Source organism: Epinephelus lanceolatus, chromosome 21, assembly GCF_041903045.1.
Source record: "Epinephelus lanceolatus isolate andai-2023 chromosome 21, ASM4190304v1, whole genome shotgun sequence".
Lineage (NCBI taxonomy): Eukaryota > Metazoa > Chordata > Actinopteri > Perciformes > Serranidae > Epinephelus > Epinephelus lanceolatus.
In genome coordinates, this window is record NC_135754.1 from 39920980 (window position 1) to 39946955 (window position 25976).

At 40.4% G+C, this 25976-nt stretch overlaps 2 protein-coding genes across 4 annotated transcripts in view; one reads left to right on the top strand and one right to left on the bottom strand.

The window, feature by feature from the left end:
* Positions 1 to 1676: 1676 nt before the first annotated feature.
* bbs1 (Bardet-Biedl syndrome 1) lies at positions 1677 to 12717 on the bottom strand. 3 transcript variants are annotated; one of them, XM_033610556.2, is made up of 7 exons: positions 12450 to 12717; positions 9262 to 9660; positions 7693 to 7875; positions 7310 to 7441; positions 4849 to 4955; positions 4606 to 4726; positions 1677 to 4532 (listed from the first exon to the last, which is right to left on the bottom strand). In XM_033610556.2, exons 2-7 carry the CDS (start codon positions 9637 to 9639, stop codon positions 3702 to 3704), a joined length of 1752 nt encoding a protein of 583 aa, XP_033466447.1. In that variant the 5' UTR covers positions 9640 to 9660; positions 12450 to 12717; the 3' UTR covers positions 1677 to 3701. The 3 variants fall into 3 exon arrangements, with proteins under 3 accessions (XP_033466447.1, XP_033466446.1, XP_078019281.1); XM_033610555.2 differs by having other exon boundaries at positions 9262 to 9665; positions 12450 to 12716; XM_078163155.1 differs by lacking the exon at positions 12450 to 12717 and adding an exon at positions 12066 to 12418 and having other exon boundaries at positions 9262 to 9665.
* A 3698-nt stretch (positions 12718 to 16415) lies between these two features.
* Positions 16416 to 25976, top strand: part of LOC117246661 (uncharacterized) — a 43849-nt gene continuing 34288 nt past the window's right edge. The window contains exons 1-13 of the mRNA XM_078163156.1: positions 16416 to 16525; positions 17045 to 17151; positions 17262 to 17342; positions 18521 to 18640; positions 18781 to 18919; positions 19647 to 19831; positions 19918 to 19960; positions 20234 to 20379; positions 20621 to 20693; positions 22135 to 22246; positions 24077 to 24148; positions 24247 to 24393; positions 24475 to 24637. Coding sequence (XP_078019282.1) covers positions 17047 to 17151; positions 17262 to 17342; positions 18521 to 18640; positions 18781 to 18919; positions 19647 to 19831; positions 19918 to 19960; positions 20234 to 20379; positions 20621 to 20693; positions 22135 to 22246; positions 24077 to 24148; positions 24247 to 24393; positions 24475 to 24637 — 1386 coding nt within the window. The 5' untranslated portion in view covers positions 16416 to 16525; positions 17045 to 17046. The remainder of the gene's footprint in view (positions 16526 to 17044; positions 17152 to 17261; positions 17343 to 18520; positions 18641 to 18780; positions 18920 to 19646; positions 19832 to 19917; positions 19961 to 20233; positions 20380 to 20620; positions 20694 to 22134; positions 22247 to 24076; positions 24149 to 24246; positions 24394 to 24474; positions 24638 to 25976) is intronic.

Genomic DNA, 25976 nt, shown 5'->3' on the forward strand with positions numbered 1-25976 from the left:
TCTTTCCATTGTTCACTGTGAATCTTAACTAGTTTTTCTTTCACTATATTTATATTACACTGCAAATTGTTCCTAAATATATAATTCAAATCAGAAAACAAAAATAATACAGAAACCTCCTTTGCCCAAGGATGATTATGAGTTCTATCCCAGTTAAAATATTTTTGGTCAGCCTTTCCTCTGGCAATTGAACAAGGTGGTTCCACAACCGAACTATTTCACATCTCTGTTTCACAAGACACGACACCCATCTTGCGACCCCTTCAATAGTCCCTTTAGCAGTATATGTGTGAACCCAGAGAAAGCACCTCATGGCTCAAGTCTAAATAGCATTACTGTCAGGGCTATCTTTAAAACCCCACACACCTGCTGCATAAAATAAAACTGAGCCAACCACTGAGCCATAAAGTTTTGAAAATGTCAAAAAACCAAGGTCGAGGCACACTTTCATTTTACATATTATAGACCCTAAAGCTCTCCCTGCTGCCTGCTGACTCTGCCAATGATTTTCTTCCATCGGAGAGGGTCATATTTTCATTAAAAACAAGACCAAGATATTTATATTAAGTAACATACTTTCAGGGCCTTAATCCAAACTGAAATATGTGGTCGCTCTGCTGCTCACAAGGTCTTCTAAAATACATAATCTGAGTTTTTCATCCACCAACACTCCAAAGGACTCCACATAATTATTAAGTCTATTATTAAGGACACCCAAATATAATTTGTATACTGTGCTGATCAGACTTATGCCTCTGAAGTTTAATGGAATCCTGGGATCTGAGATTGCAGATTTAGGGATGGATTTGATTATGGATTTATTCCACATTGATGGAATAAATCCATACTGAAAACAGTTTTGAAATAAACAGTGTTAAATATTCAACATATTTGAGTTTTTGAGGACCACATTTGGATCCTCTATACCCACAGCTTTATTTAATTTAGCTTTATCTACTACCCTCTGCACCTCCTCTAAAGAGATATCACTATTCAGCATATGGTTCGGACAATATGCAGTGTTACTCATCCCACACTCAAGCTGATCTTTCAAGTTTTTGCTTTCAGTTAAAAAATGACTATCAAATAAAGAAGGATTTCTACAAGCATACAAACTAGTATAGTCCTGTTCTCTCTTCCTTAATATTTGGTCAGTCTCAAATGAAGATTCACCATTTTCCATTAGAATCCCCATAGGAATCAGCTTACTCTTTTTGGGACCAAGTTTATTTATTTTCTTCCAAAATTGCTTAGGATTGGTATTTTGCAGTTGTTCTAGCTGGAGAGATTGCCCTCTCCTAAAACGCCTCTTGAAGAACTTAAGTCTTCTATCAAAATCAAGTTGACAATGTTTAAATGCATTTTATAAATCCCTCCTCTTAAGCTGGTCCTTACATTTAAGAAATATTTTCTCTGCAGAGCGCAAATTAAGCCTCATTTAATTCGTTATTCCAGTATGGTCGCTTTGTTCTGTAAAACTCCTTCTCTACATCTTTTTTTTACTGCACCATATTTATCCATTTCCCTATGGAGAACATATCATCTACAACAGTATAATCTCTCAAATCTGCAATACAACTGTTCACTTCACCACACCCATAAACAGAGTCTACATCGGTGGAATATATCAGGGCCAATAAAGGGCTAAAGAAAAAAATCAGCGTTCAGACCCCACGTTGAGGATAAATAACAAGTGATTATAATGAAGGAATATTGTGAACCCCGGTGCTCAAAACGTAAACAAAGAATTCCATCATATGTTTTATCTACAGTGTTAACAGAGAGTTGGTCAAACACACGAAAATACCAACTCTGTCGGAGACTTGGACAGCTCTCCTGTGTGTGATGCAATTATGGTCAAACCAGGTAAATCCATCAAGTTAAAGTGAGTCACTGGCTGAATGAGTCTCATTTAGAGAAATGAAAAGAGAACAAAGCAGTACTTTTCTAAGTTCACAGTTTGTCGATGTCCATCCATTAACATTCCGATGGACTAACCGAAACTGCTGAGTACTTAAAGGCTGGGCCTGCTCCCCTCACCCCAGCCCACCTGATCCACCTGAGGCAACCCCGCTATTATCAGCGAGACATCCAGGTCAAATTGTTTCCTCTGAGTGGCTTTTTCGGCTATTTTCAGCTCAACAGCCTCCATTCTGAAGCTCAGGATGCCCACCTCCAGCTCCAAATTCAGACACATTTCTTTAGCTGTCTTTTCCAGCTCTCTTTTCAGCGCATTTTAATTCTCTGTGATTAGCCTCTCCAACAAACCACGCAGACTGTCAATTTTACTGTCCACGTTTTTCCATTGCGTCTTGTGTGTGATCTATTTTCACATTAAGCGTCTTCAGTTCATTCATTAGTACCAGAGTGCCGCTGCAATCAAACTCGGCATCCTTCAACTTTTGACTGCGCTGTCTTGTGTTATCTGCCACGATCTTACTCAGATGGAAATAGTTCACTCCTCACAACAAACATACAGGCTTTTACAAACCAGTTTACAAACTTTCAGTCCTACTTGATCAATATTTCTGAGTTATTTATAAATTTGCGCGGACACTACAGACAAAGGTGCACATGCGGCCATCTTTTTTGCATTGCAAAATGTGTGTTTAATGTGTGTTTTCAATCAACTAAACTTTACAGCACTTCACAGAATCCTCACTGCCCACTAGTGTTTTAGAGGTGTAACTGCAGAGTGACACAGACACACCACCGCACAAGTATAAATGCTCACAACGGCGTAGACTACTGATAGAGCTGGCGTACGGGTATAAATCCCTCTTTAGATGAGTCTACTTTACCCATACAGCTGCTGTAGCTGACGTCATGAGGTGAATTCATTTGTGGGGTGGCCCAGCACTGTTATCACCAGTCAGGACATTCATACTAGAAATAACTTGTTGAACTGTGTTTCCCACAGAATTAGATTATATTTGTGGTGATATCTGACAACTGTGGGGGACTTTCCTTCAGTTAGCGCCCTGTAACAACTTAGATTCAGCCACACACACACACATTTTTAGCATGGATCCTACACACTGTTTTATAAATGAGACCCTGATGTTTATTACAGACTGACTTACAGTTTTTGACACTTTTAATTCATTCAAATTAATTGCTGTCATAACCCAGAGAAGAATAAAGTTTCCAATAAAACATTTTTAATAAATATTTATTTGGGTTTAAATTGAGCTTAAATTTCCCAGAAATACTAAATTTATTGTTTTGAAACCTTTTTTGATGAGTTGTTACCTTCTTTTTCATGACGATGACCTCTGTACAAACTTTAATATTTATTCTTTTATTTAACTTTATACAAGCCTACATTTATAAAACAGAATATGGAGAACATATTTTGTCTGTTCTATACAGACCTTTATAACAAAACCAAATGTCTTTTGTCTGCAGTGATTTTTAGCCCTGAGAGTTCAAACATGTCGATGACACACACACATCTGATGTCACTACCGTTTTAAACATGAACAACAAACATTAACAAATCTATCTATCTACAGATACATCTACAGATTTTATTTCATAAATTCAGCTTTGGAATTCTTTTAAAAAAAGTTTCATGTAGCCTTCTATCTAACGTTCATGTTTGGAGTCTGTAATAAATAAAGCTGAAGCGTTGTGTGTTGTCAGTTCAGTCTGGTGATGTTTGGAGTCTGTTATGAAGGGAGTTGAAGTGTCGTGTGTTGTCAGTTGAGCGTCAGTCCCTCACTGACGGGCATGTTGATGTGGGCGGTCAGCAGCGGCGAGCTCTTTCCCTCGTGCAGGATGAACACCTTGATGATGTCAGAGATGCCCTTGTCGCTGGTGCACTCCACAAAGGTCTCGACAGGGTAGATGAGTCCGGGCACCAGCAGAGGGATCCTCATGTACGGGTTCCTCATCCTGTACAGGCTCTCGTCGTACAGGAAGCTGATGGCCAGGTTCATGACGGGCCTACACACCGCCGTGTTCTGGACGTTTAGGGTCAGTTTGAAGGACGGGCCCAGGCCCTGCACCACCGCGTTCATCTTGAGTGGCTCGGTGAGGCTGGAGGACATCGGCGTCAGGCTGGACTCCAACACCTTGACATAAGCTTTGGCAGCGGCCAGGCGCAGGCGGCTCAGGTCCATCTGGAAGGCCCGGTGCATGGCCAGGCCATTCTCGCGCTCCCTCAGCGTCTGGTCCACGTACAGCTTGGTCTTCTTGGGCACGTTGAGGCGGACGCTCTGGGCCAGTGGTGGCCCCGGGGCGCTGTCCCTGTCGTCAAACGTCGCCATCCTCTTCAGGATCTTCACCATCAGGCCCCCTCCCTTGGTGGTCATGATCAGGGTCCCATCCTCACGCCCGTACCGGCCAAAGCAGATGCTGGTGACAACATCTGATGTCTTGATGGTGCTCAGCAGGTTCTTGTCTCGGTACAGCTGGACCTCACAGTTGGCCAGACCCACCAGAACTGCCTGGAAGCCCCTGGTGGGGAGGTCCATGGCAGCCATGGCGGTGATGGGAGCGGGGAGGACAGCCGTCCACAGCTTCTTCCCCTGAAGACACAACAACAGTTTGACACAGCTTCCTCCTCGGACATCACTTCATCATCACGTGAGCTCAGTTTACCTTCTGTGTGAAGCCCTGCAGGCTCTCGTCAGTGCAGCCGACCACCACGTTCTTCCCAACTCTCACTAGACCCACCGGGTGAGACGACAGCTCGATGCAGTACTTGGGTTTGTCCGACTCCCTGAAGCAGCAGCACAAACATCAGTCAGACCTGAGTCTCCTTTCATGTTGTGTGATTGTTTATCTGAACCACCAGCAGAAGTCTCAAACAGGTGAGTTCTCTCAGCCAGGTGTGTGTCTCACCTGCGCAGGATGTAGATGTTGCCATTGCGACACGCCACTGTGATGCGAAACTCCACGTCAAACTGACCCGTCACGTCCATCATGGTGGGAACGGCCGGCAGCGACATCTTCAACAGAGACAGATAGATTAGATAGATAGATAGCCTTTATTGTCCCATGGGTAAATTTCTTTTCACAATCTGTCACAACATTTGGATACACAAAACACCGCCAACAAACACCATGCACAAACACCACCAGACATTGAACAACATATGAATACACACACAATGCACAAACACCACCAGACATTGAACAACCGACACATATCACACTCAGAAGGGCTGGGTCCATACAAGGTTACTGGGGGAGGTTACTGAGTGCAGAGATGGCAGAAGGGAGAAAGCTCTTGTTGAAGCGTGCCCGTCTCCACCTCAGGGTCCTGTATCTGCGCCCAGACGGCAGCAGTGTGAAGTGTGGGTTGAGAGGGTGATCCGAGTCATTGGTTATTGTTCATGCCAAACATGTGACAGCTCGGTGGTTGAGCTCTGTGAGGTTGGGTGTGGGATGGCTGATGATTTTGGATGCGGTGTGTGTTATTTTTGTTAGTTTGTTCCTGTTAGTGGTGGACAGCATGTTGTAGAAACAGGGGCAACAGTACAGAAGGATGGGTTGAATGATACTGGTGTACAGTAGTGACAGAAGGTGGGGGGCAACAGAGAGACACGTTTCTTACTGAAGTTTTCAGCCACATCTCATGACTCTCCTCAATTTCCTCAGTTGTGATGGAGATGGTTTCATTTGTAATCGTGATCTAATATTCATTTCTTATTAACAGTTATCACATTAGCAAAACTGCATACTTCTGTCACATGATAACAAGTAAACTATCTAGATGCAGAAAAATTGGTCCACGCTTTTGTTACCTCAAGGCTGGATTACTGTAACTCTCTATTATCAGGTAGCTCTAGTAAGTCCTTAAAAACTCTCCAGCTAATTCAGAATGCAGCAGCACGTGTACTAACAGGAACTAAGAAACGAGATCATATTTCTCCTGTTTTAGCTTCTCTGCACTGGCTCCCTGTAAAATCCAGAATTGAATTCAAAATCCTACTGTTAACTTATAAAGCTCTAAATGGTCAAGCTCCGTCATATCTTAGAGAGCTCATAGTGCCATATTATCCCAGCAGAACACTGCGCTCTGAGAACGCAGGGTTACTCGTGGTCCCTAAAGTCTCCAAAAGTAGATCAGGAGCCAGAGCCTTCAGCTATCAGGCTCCTCTCCTGTGGAATCATCTTCCTGTTACGGTCCGGGAGGCAGACACCGTCTCCACATTTAAGACTAGACTTAAGACTTTCCTCTTTGATAAAGCTTATAGTTAGGGCTGGCTCAGGCTTGCCCTGTACCAGCCCCTAGTTAGGCTGACTTAGGCCTAGTCTGCCGGAGGACCCCCCTATAATACACCGGGCACCTTCTCTCTCTCTCTCTCTCTCTCTCTCTCTCTCTCTCGTATCCTATTACTGCATCTTGCTAACTCGGCCATTCTGGATGTCACTAACTCGGCTTCTTCTCTGGAGCCTTTGTGCTCCACTGTCTCTCAGATTAACTCATATCACAGCGGTGCCTGGACAGCGTGACGTGTGTGGTTGTGCTGCTGCCGTGGTCCTGCCAGATGCCTCCTGCTGCTGCTGCTGTTATCATTAGTCATTAGTCATACTTCTACTGTTATTATACACATATGATTAGTGTCACACATGTATACTATCAGATGTTAATATATTATTATTAATTATAATATTATTATTTTCATTAATGTTGTTGTAAGCTACTGTCATTACCGTCTGTCCTGCATCTCTCTCTCTGTCTCATTGTCTCATACGGATTACTGTTAATTTATTATGTTGATCTGTTCTGTACGACATCTATTGCACGTCTGTCCGTCCTGGAAGAGGGATCCCTCCTCAGTTGCTCTTCCTGAGGTTTCTACCATTTTTTTCCCCGTTAAAGGGTTTTTTTGGGGAGTTTTTCCTGATCAGCTGTGCTAACATCAGCTGATGTTTAGCAGGTGTAATGTTTACATGTGTATCAAATTTCGAGCACGCCATCCAAATACTTTTTGAGATATTTGAGGGAAAAAAAGATTGAGTTTGTGCTGTGGAAAATGATATATTTACTACATTTAACAACAGTTTAACAGGTGAACATGGAGGAAGTGTTCGATCACATTAAAGGTCAAGTTTTTCAGATTCAGGGGAAATTTACAAAAGAGGCCATTCGGGTAAATAAATCTGCTGTGAATTATTTTAGGATTTATGGTACATTAAATAGAAAGGGGCCCGAGTTTTGAACCCTGTGGCATTCCACAAGTCAGGCTGACCAGCTTAGAGGTCAAACTAATTAGACAAAATAATATATTCCCGCTCTCCCAGTAGGACCAGTTCAAACCAGTTCCAGCAGCAGCAGTGTGTGATGGGAGTTTACTTTGGAGAGGATGATGAAGGCTTCGGGATCCAGGACGAAGACGTCGTTGCTCTCTGTACCAATCACCAGACAGCTGACGCCATCCTCGTCAGCTGTGCTCTTCTTCAGAGTCCCGATGCAGGTGATGACGGTCTGAAACACAGACGAGCATTGACCACCACGGTGTGAGTGAGGGACGGTACTACTTTGACCATGTGATGAAATACCCAAAAATAATGTCAGTTTTTTAGACTTAAAATCAGCTGTTCATAGGTCTTTGCTCTCACATTTGTTTGGTTGTGACATTCCATTATCTTCTTCTCATTATGCATCATTGTTACCATGGTAACTCTTTTTATATAAACTGTTCTACAGCATGATACTGATATTATAATGAGCTTTACCTGGCGCCTGATTGGTTGCTGTTTGTGCAGCTGGACAAACTCATCCATGTCGTTGGTCTCCAAAGACAGGAACCTGAGCGAGCGGATGGACAGCGGGACGTCGGCCTTCTTCCTGATGCTCTCCAACATCTCCTTAAGGGTCAGAGGGTCGATCTGACCCTCCCTCACCTGCTGCCACACGTCCTGACCAATCACAGTGCCACAACATGTCACAGGTGCAGTCAGCTTTATTTACAGCGCAGTCTGAACACATGGAAGGAATTCAAGGGTGATTCTGCTCTTTCTGCGTGTTGATGTCTGTTAACTGAGGCTCCTTCACACATCATCTCCCCGCTGATCATTTACAAATCAGCTGTCAGTATCCATGAGTGAAGTAGCTCAGATATTTTATATATATATATATATATATATATATATATATATATATATCACTTTATTCATCCAATAATTTAAAGATTGTGTGTTACTGACTTTGTTCTCTCTAATGTAGGACGTTGCATCACCTGACACTTTCTGATAGATAATATTGTTTTTTATTATATTCATTGTTACTTGGTGTCTTTTTTTTTGGAAAATATCAACTATATAAAAAATATTTTTATTTATTTTATTCAATGAACTTTAACTATACATATTTGCTTCTGATTTACACTCAGTGTCCACTTTATTAGGTACAGCTGCACAGTCTGATGCAGTTTGATCCAACAGCTGCAGCTGACCTTAATGATGCCTATAATGTTCTGTTTCTGTTAATTAGGAGTTATTTAATTATTTGTTTGTTGTATGCTTTATTTATCCTTGAAGGGGAATTCAGCCTCCAGCAGCTCATAAAAGACAAAAAAAAAAAAAACACACTTCCCCTCATCAACAATAACACAGTGGTATTAAAATAGACATAAAATAAAATGAGTGCATAAATAGAAAATAAATGAAAATAAAATTGCTCATTCCACCGTCATTATTGTTGTTTGTATATTTATTCTTATTTATTTCTTTATGTTTATGTACTCAATTATCCTTATTAAAATTAATTTACATTATTTGAATATTTATTTTATTTATTCATTCATCTTTCAAAGGAATTATTTCATATAATTTGAATATTTATTTTATTCATTTATTCATGTTTATGTATTAAGTTATATTTAAATTGTTTGACATTATTTGTGTTTGTACATTCATTTACTAATTTATTTTTTCTATCTGTCTTTAACAAAGATTACTACATTATCTGTATATTTATTTCATTTATTTATGTTTATCTTTAACAGGGATTATGTTACCATAATTGTACATGTCTTTTTCTAATATTTATTTATGTTTTCTGTATTTAGTTATATTTATAAAACTTATTTTACATTATTTGTTTATGTATGTGCATGTTTATTTATTTATTTCCTTTCTTAGTCTGAGTTGTATACCCTCTGAATGTTGTGATGGGTGGGGGAGGTGACTATCCATCAGTCATATAAACAAACATTACTAAATAAACTTTTTCATGTAAAATCATCCATCCTGAACTGACCAGTGTGCAGTCCAACCTGTGTGTGTCCTGACACAAACACACACCTGCTCCAGTGTGTTGACCTCCAGGCCGGGCAGCGTGAACTTGAAGTACGGCCGCAGGTTCTTGTAGACGTAGATGCAGGGTCCAGATGCCACGGCGACGGCGGGGATGCGCGGCTCGTGCAGGTCCATGAAGAAGGCGACAAGGCCGGTGGGCAGGTCCAGCAGGGTGCTCTCGCTCATCAGCGCCGTGCCCCGGTACACCTTCAGCTTCATGGCCGAGGAGCCAGAGCCCAGATCTCCGACCACCAGCCGGCTCTCCCCATCGCCGCTCAGGTCCGCCAGGTCCACGCAGGACGTGAAGGTGTACAGACCCGCCACCGGGTCATAATGAGCGTCCAGCCACTTCCCACCGTCACCGCTCGACTCCACAGACGACATGGTGACAGCAGAGAACACCTGCTGTGCTGCACAGGTGAACTCTCATTAAACACACATCAGGACTCAGAGCACTCTAGGACAGGACTTTAAATATGGCTGCTATGATCACATGACTCACTGAGCCACAACAATCAACGTGAGTGAATGAGAGTAAGCTGTTTCACAACATGTGTGACTGATGCTGACTGGAAGAACTCTACAGCCATTATCATCATGTCGGCTCTGACATATTTAACATTAAATATTTAGCTCATGTTTGGCTTTAATATATTCTATAAATTATACTTTATAATCTGTACATGTTTTATTGGAGTTACGAACAGCAGCTATATACTGACATGATTTTTTATTAGAATATTTCAAGTTGTTCATTTCACCTTAACTCAGCCGTACTGCATGTCACTAACTCGGCTTCTTCTCCGGAGCCTTTGTGCTCCACTGTCTCTCAGATTAACTCATATCACAGCGGTGCCTGGACAGCGTGACGTGTGTGGTTGTGCTGCTGCCGTGGTCCTGCCAGATGCCTCCTGCTGCTGCTGCCATCATTAGTCATTAGTCATACTTCTACTGTTATTATACACATATGACTATTGTCACACATGTATACTGCCAGATATTAATACATACTTTCAACATATTGTACCACAGTAGCCAGAACTATAACTATTACTATATTATTACTTTAATTAATGTTGTTGTAAGCTACTGTCATTACCGTCTGTCCTGCATCTCTCTGTCTCTCTCTGTCTCTCTCTCTGTCTCATTGTGTCATACGGATTACTGTTAATTTATTATGTTGATCTGTTCTGTACGACATCTCTTGCACATCTGTCTGTCCTGGAAGAGGGATCCCTCCTCAGTTGCTCTTCCTGAGCTTTCTACCTTTTTATTTCCCCCATTAAAGGTTTTTTTGGGGAGTTTTTCCTGATCAGCTGTGAGGGTCATAAGGACAGAGGGATGTTGTATGCTGTAAAGCCCTGTGAGGCAAATTGTGATTTGTGATATTGGGCTTTATAAATAAAATTGATTGAATTGAAATTGACCTTCATTTATTACACTCAAAAAAATATGTACATTTTATTATTGCAGATTAAATGTGTCTGAACAAATTTAACTTGTTTTACCAATTACTGAACTACTGCTATAGAATATTTAATTTATAAAATAGTTGATAGAGTAGCTAGTTCGTAGTTATAGCATATTTAATTTACAGATATAGAATAGTTGATTATTGATTATTATAGTTGATATTTACGCCCCCGACTATAGTTATTGATGCATTAATGTGTTCATCACTTAAATGTTGCAGCTGGAAAAGGTGATCATTTTAATGACTTTATATCCTGCTGGGTAAGTTCATCTACAGTAATACATCATTGTTTGTTTTATTGAGTATCAATAATCTGAATCTGAAACGTAACTAAAGCTGACAGATAAATGTGGTGGTATAAGAGATGTTGCCTGTAAAGTTGATACACTGGAAATACTGTGCAAAACATGTACTTAATACAATAACTGAGTAAATGCATTTAATTTCCACCAGCTGTCAGAGAGCTGTTGGAAAGTAGAAGTGTTAAATAATATAAAATACAAATACTCGTAAATTAAGAGTACGGTGAAATCAGGTAATATGGGACACTTTTTGGTAGAATTACCAAACCAACACCAAAAAAGTGGTTACTCACTCTAATAATGTTTTTATCAGTTATCATAGATCTCTACAATATTTCTGTTTTGAAATTATGTTGTAATGTATATTTATTTAGAAACTACAGACCTATAAACTCACTGAGACCCCCTTCTCTCCCCATTCTGCATGTTCAGGTAAAATGGGACAGGTATTATGGTAATATGGAACATTAATTTTCAGTCTAATTTTCTCTTCTTTATTTGAACATATTAGTGGTTCAGGTCAGTTTTTGAACATAGAAATTAATAACATAGTTAACAAACAGTACACCAAGGAATTCATCAATCAATTCATTATAATTAAAAGAACATTTGTTGAATACATGAATACTGTTAATTGCTTAAAACCTCTCTTTCCTTGGGAGAGGTAATACAGAGCAACCTAATCCCTAGATTCACAGTGTTAGCATTTGCTGGCCTATACTAGCCTACAGATTAATGTAACTGTGTGAGGCTAAATGTGTTCACAGTTGAAAATTATACAAAAACTACCTGTAACAGCAAAGCTTTTCAGCATAACTGCTTAAATCATGATTTTACCTTTTGGCAATATGGGACAGTGCCTCAAATGCTAATTCACAAAAAAACAATGTGTATTTGGCAAATGTACTCATGAAAATTGTAAGACTTCATAAAACACTTCATGAAAATACAAATTTTCAGATACTTAAATGGTTTGTTTTTTGTTTAGAAGTCATATTTTGCAAAAATGACATCCCACATGTCACTGCACTTACCATGTGAATTTCCCTCCAAGATCTCCTTCAAAGTTTCATCAACAACTTCCTGGTTACCAGTGACCAATCAAATTGATTGTTTTCTGTCACGGGGTGTTATAACAACAACTCAAAATCGTTTTTTGTGATTGGCTGCTAATAACGTTATTTGAATTGCAAAATACCTCAGACCTTAAATGCTCCGTATTAACTGATGTCCCATATTACCTGACTTCACCCTACTGAGTACAGTAATGAGTACAGTAATATAGCGTTACTTAGTTACTTCCACCGCTGGTACTCAGCGTGCCACAACATTAATGATCCTGGATTAAATAGTAACAGTACATCACGTGTTATTATTGATCTGTTATCAGCAGCTGATCGGCGATGACGCTCTCTCACCGTTGTCAAGGAAACCGGGTTACTGCGTCTCCTCGCGGTGAATCCTCTTCTCTCCTTTTATTTGTTGTTTATCACGTAGCACTATGACGTGTCTTCGATGTAAACAACACAAACAGTTTCGAGGAGTCAGATTTTATCCAGACAAAGTATTGAAGTGGCAGCTAGCTGCTCTCTGTGACGATATAATCCAACAAATCCGCTCCAAATCCTTCTTCTGCTCTCTGCTTCCGCTGTCGCCGGCTGATGACGTCAATCTCACACGACGGTATGCTTCTTCTTCTTCTTCTTCTTCTTCTTCTTCTTCTGTTTGTCTTTTAACGGCGGTTGGCAACCAGCGTATTAGGTATTTTTTTATTTTTATTTTTTTTTAATGATTTTTTTTTTACAGTCAAAAAGGACATATGACAGTTGAATACAGGTTACAGTATTACTGTGACTGAACCAACTGTAAAGTAGACATAATAATAAAAGATAAAACAAAAATAAAAAACAAAATATAAGTGATCACTCAGGAATAAAGTTACACAGATATTCATACAATTTTACAGCATTTCACACATTTTTATACAGATTGATCTCATTTAGAAATGTGGGAAAGGTGGAGCTAGTTTTCAAAAATATTATTATCATTATTATTATAATTATTATTATTATTATTATTAACAATACATACATACATACATACACAACAGATTCAGGGAGTAGTACACAAATAGAACAATAGGTAAAGAGAGGGGTATGTTACACTGGACAACAACAAATATATATATATATATATTTAAGCAATATCACACGAGAGGGAGTGAGATCGTGATGTTGTACTGTGATGATATAACAGTACAACATCACGAGCTCGAGTGTGATATTGCTTTTATACAACAGTTCAACAGTTAAATAAGCAAGGCTGATTAAGAAATGTTTAAAAATGAGGACAAAATAGATAAGTTAAGCATTTTATTTGTCTTCCGCCAACAAAAATAGTTCCCTCAGGACTCCGCTGTCACCGTTGCTATGTAACGCAGACATGGTGCACCAGGCACTTACTCTTTATACACATTTATCTGCACATTTCCATTAATTGTGCAGCCAGTGAAATAAGTCTCTGGTGACTGCATGGTGGACTGTTGCTTCACAGGCACAGCCGACTCTGCCTTCTGATCTGACAGTATGTTGCTTTTCTCCAAGTCATTGAGCTCTGCTGATAAAACGCTGACAAACCTGGATGTGTGCTCAGATGGATTCAGCTTCTCCTCTCCCTCATCTTCCTCTGATGACCATTCATAGTTCAATTCAAAACTTATTTTAGGAAATAAATCCATATTTCTGGCTGTTTGACAGTGGATGAATTAATTAGCCTACAACGCAACTGCTGACCTAACTGACACTAACCGTCAGTTTTGATTTGATTGTTGATTGCAATCAGCTGTGAGGCGGAGTGATACATACACAGTGAAATAACTGTGATGTTCTACTCCAATATCATCACGGTTTTACTGTCTCTCGACCAATCAGATTGCAGGGCCGGAACTAACTGTTGTATAAATATATATATATATATATATATACAGTACAGGCCAAAAGTTTGGACACATCTTCTCATTCAATGCGTTTTCTTTATTTTCATGACTATTTACATTGTAGATTCTCACTGAAGGCATCAAAACTATGAATGAACACATGTGGAGTTATGTACTTAACAAAAAAAGGTGAAATAACTGAAAACATGTTTTATATTCTAGTTTCTTCAAAATAGCCACCCTTTGCTCTGATTACTACTTTGCACACTCTTGGCATTCTCTCGATGAGCTTCAAGAGGTAGTCACCTGAAATGGTTTCCACTTCACAGGTGTGCCTTATCAGGGTTAATTAGTGGAATTTCTTGCTTTATCAATGGGGTTGGGACCATCAGTTGTGTTGTGCAGAAGTCAGGTTAATACACAGCCGACAGCCCTATTGGACAACTGTTAAAATTCATATTATGGCAAGAACCAATCAGCTAACTAAAGAAAAACGAGTGGCCATCATTACTTTAAGAAATGAAGGTCAGTCAGTCCGGAAAATTGCAAAAACTTTAAATGTGTCCCCAAGTGGAGTCGCAAAAACCATCAAGCGCTACAACCAAACTGGCACACGAGGACCGACCCAGGAAAGGAAGACCAAGAGTCACCTCTGCTTCTGAGGATAAGTTCATCCGAGTCACCAGCCTCAGAAATGGCAAGTTAACAGCAGCTCAGATCAGAGACCAGATGAATGCCACACAGAGTTCTAGCAGCAGACCCATCTCTAGAACAACTGTTAAGAGGAGACTGCGCCAATCAGGCCTTCATGGTCAAATAGCTGCTAGGAAACCACTGCTAAGGAGAGGCAACAAGCAGAAGAGATTTGTTTGGGCCAAGAAACACAAGGAATGGACATTAGACCGGTGGAAATCTGTGCTTTGGTCTGATGAGTCCAAATTTGAGATCTTTGGTTCCAACCGCCGTGTCTTTGTGAGACGCAGAAAAGGTGAACGGATGGATTCCACATGCCTGGTTCCCACTGTGAAGCATGGAGGAGGAGGTGTGATGGTGTGGGGGTGTTTTGCTGGTGACACTGTTGGGGATTTATTCAAAATTGAAGGCACACTGAACCAGCATGGCTACCACAGCATCCTGCAGCGACATGCCATCCCATCCGGTTTGCGTTTAGTTGGACCATCATTTATTTTTCAACAGGACAATGACCCCAAACACACCTCCAGGCTGTGTAAGGGCTATTTGACCAAGAAGGAGAGTGATGGAGTGCTGCGGCAGATGACCTGGCCTCCACAGTCACCGGACCTGAACCCAATCCAGATGGTTTGGGGTGAGCTGGACCGCAGAGTGAAGGCAAAGGGGCCAACAAGTGCTAAACACCTCTGGGAACTCCTTCAAGACTGTTGGAAAACCATTTCAGGTGACTACCTCTTGAAGCTCATGGAGAGAATGCCAAGAGTGTGCAAAGCAGTAATCAGAGCAAAGGGTGGCTATTTTGAAGAAACTAGAATATAAAACATGTTTTCAGTTATTTCACCTTTTTTTGTTAAGTACATAACTCCACATGTGTTCATTCATAGTTTTGATGCCTTCAGTGAGAATCTACAATGTAAATAGTCATGAAAATAAAGAAAACGCATTGAATGAGAAGGTGTGTCCAAACGTTTGGCCTGTACTATATATATATATATATATATATATATATATATATATATATATATATATATATATATATATATATATATATATGTTGGACAACAATATAAAACATAAAGATATTAAGGATCTTGATGCCTTTTTGTTGGTCAAATTATGTAGTTTCAAGTAATGCTAAACATTCTTCAGGAAAACAAGAAAATAGTTTTTTATTGCTAAATTTATATTTATGGATACAAATTTCATTGTCATTATCAAATTCATGAGACAATAATATTTGTCTTCTTTTCTTAGGTTTTTGTAGAAACCAAACACCAGCTTTTCCCACAATAACATAAAGCCTCTGAAGACATGGCTGATGACAAATTTGCATAAGTCTTGCCAGAATTTCTTAGTGTGAGAACAATAACAAATAGGTTTTAAAAAAATACCTTTGTTTTCTTTCATGGCAATAAATGCTCCACATCGGTAGAGGAAGTATTCAGATACTTTATACTCCACAGTGTAAAAGTAATAAAGTAAAAAGTAAAATTATTAATATCACAGTGTAAAAATACTCAAATAAAAGTAAAAATATGTAAATATAATCATAAAAGACTACTTACTGTTCCTTTTCAATGGAGCATGACACGCTTTGCATATAAAAATACAAATAAGGACAAATGTTATACATTCATGTGTTTGTGTGCATTTTTTCTGTTCTTCTCATTCAAGCCGCATAGTCTCGCGATATTATATCCGAGCTCTACGTGACGTCTCCCTGTGCCAGCCATCTGATTGGTCCTCCGATCCCAGTTTAAAAACTAGACCGCGTAGACTAGAGAAACAGCCAAAGCAAACGTTACTGAATGTCTATCGATGTTTCCTGTTTTAAATACTCAGTCTGGTGAATAAAACACGTCAGCAGTAAGTTGGAGTTTGATTAAATGTCGGTGTTAGTTGTAGAACTGTGATGCAATGTGAGTTTTTATTCTCAACGGACGTTAAAACTAAACAACTGACGCGTGTATGTGAGGGTTAGCTCGTGTGGCTAATGCTAACTACAAAGCTAACAGGAGTGTGATCTGTTCTGACTATTAACGTTAATCAGTCACTGCTAATAATGTAAATTATGTGTTCAGTGCCGATCTGATTGAACCCGAGTGGGTGTTTACAGCTAACTAGTCCGGACACGTTCTGTTCGTCATTGTTGGAAATCACGCTGAACCCCATTTAAATATTTAAACATTTAACGCTCTTGTGCTTATCTGCTCGCTACAAACGAGGTAGATCGTGATTGAAGATTTTCTTTTTAAATCATCAGGCTCCAATGTTAAAATCGGCATAGCTATAATGACCATCACACGTACGTGTTTGGAGATGTCAGCCTTCAGAATGAGTTCATCAGCAGTTGAGTAATAATGTGACTGATGTGTGTGTTCGCAGAAATGATGGAGTCATGTTTAGGTGGGAAGCCCGAGAGAGTCGGGCCGGTGGTGGTGGATGACATCAAGAGAGATCTGCTCGGCGAATTCGCAGCTCTACCTGCACAGGTCTGTCTGTCAGTGATGCAGTCAGGAGGATGTTGCTGAGGTTGTCAGGGTGACAGATGTTGATGTTGACTTCAGAGCAGAGAGTTTACAGATGTTTTGTCTTTCATCAGGAAAGTGTTCAGTCGGAGAACCTGCAGGTGTACCTGAGGGTTCGACCTTTCACTGCAGCCGAGAGCGACAATGGGTCACAGGTAACACACACACACACACACACACACACACACACACACACATTTAATCTGTGGGACTGATACTGATTTAATGTTAAACTGTTAAGCATTGTGTTTTTTAATGTTGATGCAGAGCAACTATTGTGATAAAGTCTTGGTCATAAAGGACATTTTTCCCTCTGTTAAATATGAGTAACACTCGTGGTCAACATCCAATAACATATGTGTTCAGTTCACTTTGAACTGGTGTGAGATGGAGGTGTTAATCACCAGAGACCCCCTGATATGACCGCGATATTTAGGTCATGATACAATATTGTACAGTGACATATAGTGCGATATATTGCGATTTATTAGCCTTTTTCAACTGCAAATTAAGATAAAACTTTGTCAACATCTGTTTTTTTCCCAATAAGTTGGTAAGTTTTCAGTCTGGTCATCTCACTCCAGTCATTTAAATTGCAGCAACATGTATCTAGTGGACTGAAAAAGCAACTGATGTTATCATTCTAGGAGGCAACCAAAGTTTAATTTGTATTTTCAGTATTAATAATTCATATGATTAATGATCTGATGCTCAGTATCCGTGTATTGATACAATAATGCCTCAGAAAATATCCCAATACTGTGCTGTACTGATTTTTTTCCCTACTCCTCGTGTGAGATGATGTGTGGAATATGATTTGTAGGCCGGGGTGTCTCTGTAACAACACAGTGCCTCATTTATAATGGCATGTTGTAACACATTTTAATTTTGTCAAAGAATTGCAGCTCCTGTGATCTGGATAGTGTGATTTCAATAACACAGTATTTTGAATAATTGTGCAGCCCTAAAATTATAATAAAAATAATGTAATTAGCTGCAGATCTGATGGTAAAGCTACAAATGAACAAATTATCAAAACTCCTCAATAATTCTCATCCTTAATTTTGATTATAATAAATGAAAAAAATTAATAATAATATGATTTGGCCTGTTAACAACTGTAGATGTGGCAGGATATCTACTGGTTGTTTTAATGCATTGGTTTCTTCTTCTTCTTTCCTCTCTGGGACATTACAGCTTTACTCTGCTGTACAGCGACTGTCTGATACTTTAAAGTCAGATATCTTTTTCTGTTTATTGATGAAACCTGCAGTTTTCATCATCATCTTTTATTGGTGTAAAAAAAAATCTGTTTGTGTATTTTGCTCTGCAGGAGTGTGTGACCATCGAGGGACCGGACACTGTGGTCCTGAAGGCTCCCAGGAGCTGTCAATCAAACCGACAGAGTGAGAAGTCCCTCCCACAGACAGCACAGAGGTTCACCTTCACACAGGTAACTCTGACATCACCTGTCTGTCATATCAAAGACTTGTTCCTTACCTTTACAAAGATACAACTGTTCATGTTATGTCCCGTTTATTGATTTTAAACCTGACGTTAATGTTAAGCTCTTGTCGTCGTCGTATTTTTGAGGTGTTTGATCCGGAGGCCAGTCAGAAGAAGGTGTTTGATGGTTCAGTTCGCGGTTTGGTCCGAGACGTTCTGGAAGGAGGAAACTGTCTGGTGTTCACGTATGGAGTCACCAACGCTGGAAAAACCTTCACATTCCTGGGTCAGAAACATCACCTGTTTCTCTGTCTGACCCTCTTTCTACCTTCCTCCTGGTCTCTCTCTGTCTGTCTCTATGACCATCGAGCCCTTCTTACCCATAGATGGCGCTGTAGTGCTGCTGCAAAGCTCATTCTTTATGCTACCTTTACATTTTTACACCGCACCAAACAACGGCCACATCATGCAGCTTCAGTGTGTGACTTTAGACAGCGTGCTGGCATCATGGAATCAAAGAGGTGTGACATGTAACTCATAGGCCTCTAGTGTGACATATAACATACGTGTCAGCAGGGCTTTGTAAACAATACCAATGGCATTAATATGTCAATAACTATCATTTACCATCTCTGTTATAAGGTGGCTGATCCCATTTTCTGGTCGGAGGGTAAGGCGCTGCCTTAAAACACTGTCCGTCTCTGTCCAAGCAGCGCTCAAACATTTTTTGAACTTATGAGACTGAATAAGTAACAGATTTTCAAAAGTTATCCCTATATCATTTCCACTGGCCTCCATCATTGACCCTGTTTTCCGGCGTGTTTGTGACATCACACCTGACACAACAGAAAAAACAGACAGACAAGTCTCTGGTCTACTGGCAGTGGGAAAGCAGCCTATCCCTGACTCTTGGCAGATTTTCCCGTGTTTTAAAAAACCTGCATACGTGTACTGATTTTGGTGAGAAACAGTATTTGACTGTCTGTCTGTCTCTCTGCCCGTCTGTCTCTCAGGTCCAGACCATGACTCAGGTCTGCTGCCCAGGTCTCTGTCAGTGATCTTTAACAGTGTTGAAGGTCGTCTGTACGGTCGGGCCGATCTGAAGCCTCAGCGCTGCAGAGACTTCAGCAGACTGACTCCAGACCAGCAGGCAGCCGAGTCCAGCAGCAAGAGGAACCTGCTGAGGCTGTTTAAAGAGGTCCCACAATATAAATACAACAACACCTGCGTACTGCTGTTGTGTACTACTGTGTACTAGTGTGTGTCTCATCTTTGTCTCTGCAGAGTGACAGAAGTCAGACGTCAGGAAGATCAACGTTTCTTGACGGTCTGTGACTCTGAATCAGATTATTTTAAAAAGTGAAAGTTTTACCCAAATTACTCAACATGTGTATGTTTTCTTGTGTCTGTATATTTGTGGGGTCCCCACACTGGGAACTTTGTTTGAATCAAAATATGGGACCCCACAAGAATCACTTTTGATCTTACCCGATAAAGATTTTTTAGTTATGTCTGACCCTTAGAAATGGTGGTCCTCACAAGTGACTGAAAAAAAACTGTGGACCCCACAGCTGATAAAAACAGGTGTGTGTTTTTTCAGGCTCTTCTCTCAGCACTGACAGCAGCGTGAACAGTGACTCCGAGGCTGACAGTTTCTGTCTGGACGTCGACTCAAACATCCGTTTCTCCATCTGGGTTTCATTTTGTGAGATTTACAATGACAACATCCACGACCTGCTGGAACAGGTAAGACACTTACTGCACATGTGAGGAGCCTGCGTGGTGTCATCCTCAGCCCTGACTTCAAGCCTTAAAGCTGAATTTGTAGCTGTGTGGTGGTCGATGGACTCTTTCTTTTGTGTATCTCGTGTCACTGTCAAATGTCTGTGAAGACCAGACAAAATGTCCTCTCTTGACTCAAACTGTCCAAGTGAAGAATAAGTCGTCCAGCTGTGACTGATCATGTGATTGATCGTGTGATGTTTAGGTTTCCAGTGGACACCAAAAGAGGACGGTGCTGCGTCTGTCTCAGGATGTCAAAGGAAACTCCTTCATCAAAGGTAACACAAATTTTAACTTAATAGATTCAGTATTATTATTTATTATTTTATGCACCATGTTTGCACAACCCAGTTACTAGAAGAAAATGTTGGCATTGTACGTTTCTGCAGATCATGTCACATTTGTACGTTAATATGTAGCAAATATGTTAACACTTGGTGTTTCTTTGTGTTTCAAACGTCATATTTTCTGCTATAACAGTGATCTGCAGTCATGTTTAGTTTTACGTGACAGAGTTTAATAACAAATATTTAGCATATAACAAGATTTAACTAATACATGAATGTAGGGCGTGGCGATATGGCAAAAAATATTACCACGATATTTTCCCTGTGTTGATCAATATCGATATTTATCACAATCTACAATTTGATAATGCTGCGAGTTTGAAAAGTATCCTGATGACGTCTGACACCTGAAGAAACCAAATGATTTTCCAGCTTCCGTCGCTCGTTGTAAAGCTGCGACAGAGCAGTTTGGGAAAAGTATTTCCTGCGTGGGAGCTCATACCTGTAGTCTCACACTTGTCTCTCCACGGTGCTCATGGGCATCACGTCTCTGGCTAGAAAGTACGACACTGCATCTGTTATATCTCTGCTCCTTTCTGAATGCTTCTCATACGAGGTTACGGTGGCAAAAACAGACACTATTGATTGGTGATTTGGTGCCACACCGCTAGCCCCACCCACAGCAGCAGAAGTGCTCGATCATTGAACACTTGTTGGTGGACGTCCTGCAGTTTGGGTGGATTTTCATGCTCTCAGTGTAGTCGCTGGGACGCCACCTTTTCAAAGGTTTGTTGTGTTTCCCGTCCTGGTTGGCACCAACCGACCACATATTATGCAGACTGTCTTTGTCTGTGTCGTCACCTTTCATTTTAGTTTTATTTATTTTATTTTTTTATATTTTTCATTTTTATTTCATTTTTTTCTTTTATTGACATTGTGTGACCTTTTTTACCCACAGTTTTGTCCGTTTATGAGGAGAACACGAGCTCTTCTTTAGCTTCACCGCCACTTTGCCCCTCACTTCCACTCATTTTCCCCTCTTTTTGTTACGTCCACGCTTCTTTCACTTCCTCCTCACCTCAGACAAACTTTGCAGTGAAAAATGGGCGTGTACAATGACTGATTGACTGACAGCTGTCTGTTAACTTCTGCTGTTTAGATCTATCAGGTCTGTCCACATCCAGAAAAAGTAACTATAGTTTATCATTGTCTTCAACGTACATATTTATTGCAATCCTGTTTTGAGATTGTTTAATCGCCCAGCCCTGTGTGGATGCAACATTAGAACCGTGTCTTAATGAGAAAATGAAGGTGCTAGATTTACTTCAGCCAATATAGAAATATAATTTGGCTGATAAACTTGGCTGTGCTGATGTCAGGCTGTAGTGTAGCTGCAGTGTGTGTGTTGATATATGTGTGCTCCATGTTTCAGACCTGCGGTGGGTCCAGGTGAACAGTTCGGAGGAGGCCTACAAAGTGATGAAGATTGGAAAGAAGAACCAGAGTTTCTCCTCCACTAGACTGAACCAGCTGTCCAGCAGAAGGTCAGCTGCTTCACACCATCGCTTTTTAAACCCTTGCACAAAATGCCTTAAGTTTTCTCCTTAAGTATGACACTTAAAGCTTAATTTCTCCTTGATGGACTTACAGAGCTGCACAGAATCCCTTAAAAGGTATCCTTTGTTAAGGAAAAATGTTAATTCACTAACTGGGTTGAAAGAGGTGTTACGGGGCTGCACGATATTGGGAAAAATTGACATTGCGATTTTTTTGCCCCCAGTAATTATATTGCGATTTATATTTTTTTTAAAGATGCATTATTTTCCACCAGATGACTTCAGTAGCTCTACTTGGTGAGAATTAATCATTCTGGAATTTTTAGGCTAATATTGCTTTGAATGCAACGGCATAAAATGTGCTGAAAATAGGCATTTGTTAAGTGAAACCACCATCTCTGTCAGTGTTTCCCCTATATACAACTAGCAGCGGCACACCATGCTGCTGATTGTTTATTTTTTATTTTTTTGTCTTAGCTCTTTAGAAACTGCCGTTATATTATTTGGCGCTACGGACGCTTCATATCCAGGTCAATTCACACACTTGTGAGTAAAGCATATAAGAGGAGAGGAGAGGGCTCCGTCTGATCTCTTCAAAACTAAAGTTATATTATTTTGCATAACGAATGCTTTATATAATAATATAACAATATTCTTATATTGTTTACACAACGGCATGTCATTTCTGTCTCTACATGGTCGCACCTCTACATTCTCCTCTGCTCTCTGTTTTGCGCACGGTGGAGTTAGGCCCCGATGCGCGTGCACGCATGCACACACACAAACACGAGCGCGCGCGCACACGCACGCACACACACACACACACACACACACACACACACACTAGAGTGTGGCTCGGGCTGCATTTTTCCGAGTCCAAGACATTTATAACCGAACCTGGCCCGAACCTGCAGCACACAGTCTGTGGAGCGGAGCCTGTGTTGTGTTCAGGCGTTGTCACATAAATAACAAATTCCAACAACTGAATAGGCCGTTTAGTCTTTATTCCACTAATTTAGACATCTTTTGTTGGTCAGTCATTAAAACGTAAGCGAGTTTTACGTGCATCACTCAGCAATTTAAATGTGCATGCTTAATTTAATTAGGTCAAGCCACATTGCAAGCCCCGCGATATAAATATTGCACAAGTGTGCATCGCGATGGCGATGCTTAAAAGATATATCGTTCAGGCCTAGGACAAGTAGAGTTGCAAATCCTAGTACAACCCAAGTCCCATGGGTTGTACTAGAGGGTCGCCGGTTCAAGTCCCTGTCCGGACCAAATGCGGAGCGTGGACTGGTGGCTGGAGAGGTGCCAGTTCACTTCCTGGGCACTGCCAAGGTGCCCTTGAGCAAGGCACTGAACCCCCCAACTGCTCAGGGCACCTGACCAAGGCAGCCCCCTCACTCTGACATCTCTCCACTTTGTGCATGTATAGGTCCTGTTTGTGCATGTGTGTGTATTTCGGACCTGTGTGTTAATGACAACGGAGTGAAAAAATTGAATTTCCCCTCAGTATATAAAAGTATATAAAATTAGAATTAGAAATTAAAATTATTGTCTCACAAACTTGGCTCATAGTTAGTGAAAACATGGCAGAAGAAAAGAAGACAAGAAAATCACACTGGTCAGAGGAGGAAAAGATTAAACTTCTGGAGGAATACAATCATAGAGAGCACAAAGTAAATCTGATCTTCAAATACCAGAAAACAATTCACGCTGAAGTGAATGAGGAGGTGTTGAACAGATCCTGTATCAGCTGTTTCAGTGTGGAAGTGAGAGAAGAGGAGTCATTGGGATTTTTGTATGTCTCTGCAGTCACAGCATCTTCTCCATCAGGATCCTCCGAGTGGATGATGTTGGAGTTCCCAGAGTCCTCAGCATAAGCGAGTAAGACTGACGCTTTATTCACACTGTTTATACTGTACATGCGTTTACAGTGTGCTCACATCAGAGTTAGATATGAGTAATAATTTAGTGTCTGTTAGGCTGTCTCTGTGCGACCTGGCCGGCTCTGAGCGCTGCTCTCGGACTCACAACACCGGAGAGCGTCTGAAGGAAGCAGGAAACATCAACAGCTCTCTGCTGACACTCGGGAAGTGCATCAACGCTATGAGACTCAACCAGCACGCCAAGTACGACAACACCGCCAGTCTGTGATGTTTGAATGTAAATCCAAGGCACCAGGATGACAGATGTAATCTGTTTTTTTGCAGGTTTCAGCACCACATTCCCTTCAGGGAGTCCAAACTCACACACTTCCTGCAGTTTTTCTTCTGTGGTGCTGGACGGGTTACGATGGTTGTTAACATCAATCAGAACTCTGCCTGCTTTGATGAGACGCTCAACGTCCTCAAATTCTCTGCCCTCGCCCAGAAGGTCAGCACACACAAACACACAGAGTCACCTGTACAGTGCTAGAGCTGAGTACTGGACTTCAGAGAATCAAACAATGTCAGTTACCAAAACATCAACTGTCAGCTTTTTCTATATAGTATAAATCCCGCATTACTCGATTATCAGAAATAGTTGTCAGGTATTTTTCTGTTGATAAACGAATCAATTAATTGACTGAACGGTTGTTGGTTGTTATATACCCCCCTCAGCTGTCAATTGGGGATACACCGAAATGAAAACTTGTGGCCAAAGCCAAATAATATTAAACGCTTGGCCGAATACCGAATACTGACTACCGAGTACCGAATACCAAATGCCGTTGTTTAGTTTTTCATTAGTTTCTGCAGATGAACCCTCCAGATTAGTGTTGTCATGGTAACAAAATTTGGACCCACGGTACGATACCAATGAAAATATCATGGTTCTGAGTAGTATCACGATACCACAGTGAAAATGAGGCAGATGTGCCTTTTGTCATTTATAAAAAGATAAATCACTTTTCTATAATACATCAATGATATTTCAATGGAATAAATTACTTATTGACTTATTCATACTTCAAAAACAGCATCAATAAGTGATTAACATAGGGGGGATCAAAATAAAATAAATAAAATAGAAATCAACCAGCCACCCTCCTCCCCTGACAAGTTAAGAACAGTCCCTTCATAAGTAAAGAACAGTCCCTAAAGTGCGGTGAGGTTTGTGGGCCGTTACCTGACACAAAGAGAGAAATGTGAACGGCTCGTTTCTCCTCTGACACGTCACATACCTGTGTGCCGCCACGGCTCGGCTGTTCAGGTATTTCTGGGCAGTCATGACACCAAGAGGAGGAAATTATTGGACCTGGAGCAGGGCTTCTCCATTGCTGGTAAGCCGTTATCTTCTTAAATTGGGACTTCTAAGTCTGATGGTCTTAAAAATTTCTGTGTCTCACTGAACTTGGGGATCTGAACTCAAATTGTGGATAGTCCCACCCGTCCTAATAATAAATTTCATGAAAAATCATCTTTAATTGATCTGATGTTAACAAATGTTCCTCACAAATACTCTACAGCTGGAGTATTTACTAATGATGTGAGTGACCACTGTGTTAAGATAAGATAAGATAAGATACACCTTTATTGATCCCACAATTGAGAAATTCCAGTGTTACAGCAGTCAAGGGGAAAGAGAGACACTTAAAAACTTAAAAAACCTAGGCATGCAAAATAAAATACAAAAATACAAGAAACAGCGATATATAACAATAATAATAATAATAGTAATAATAATAATAATAAAAATAATAATAATGATGATGATAATAATGAGAAGTGAC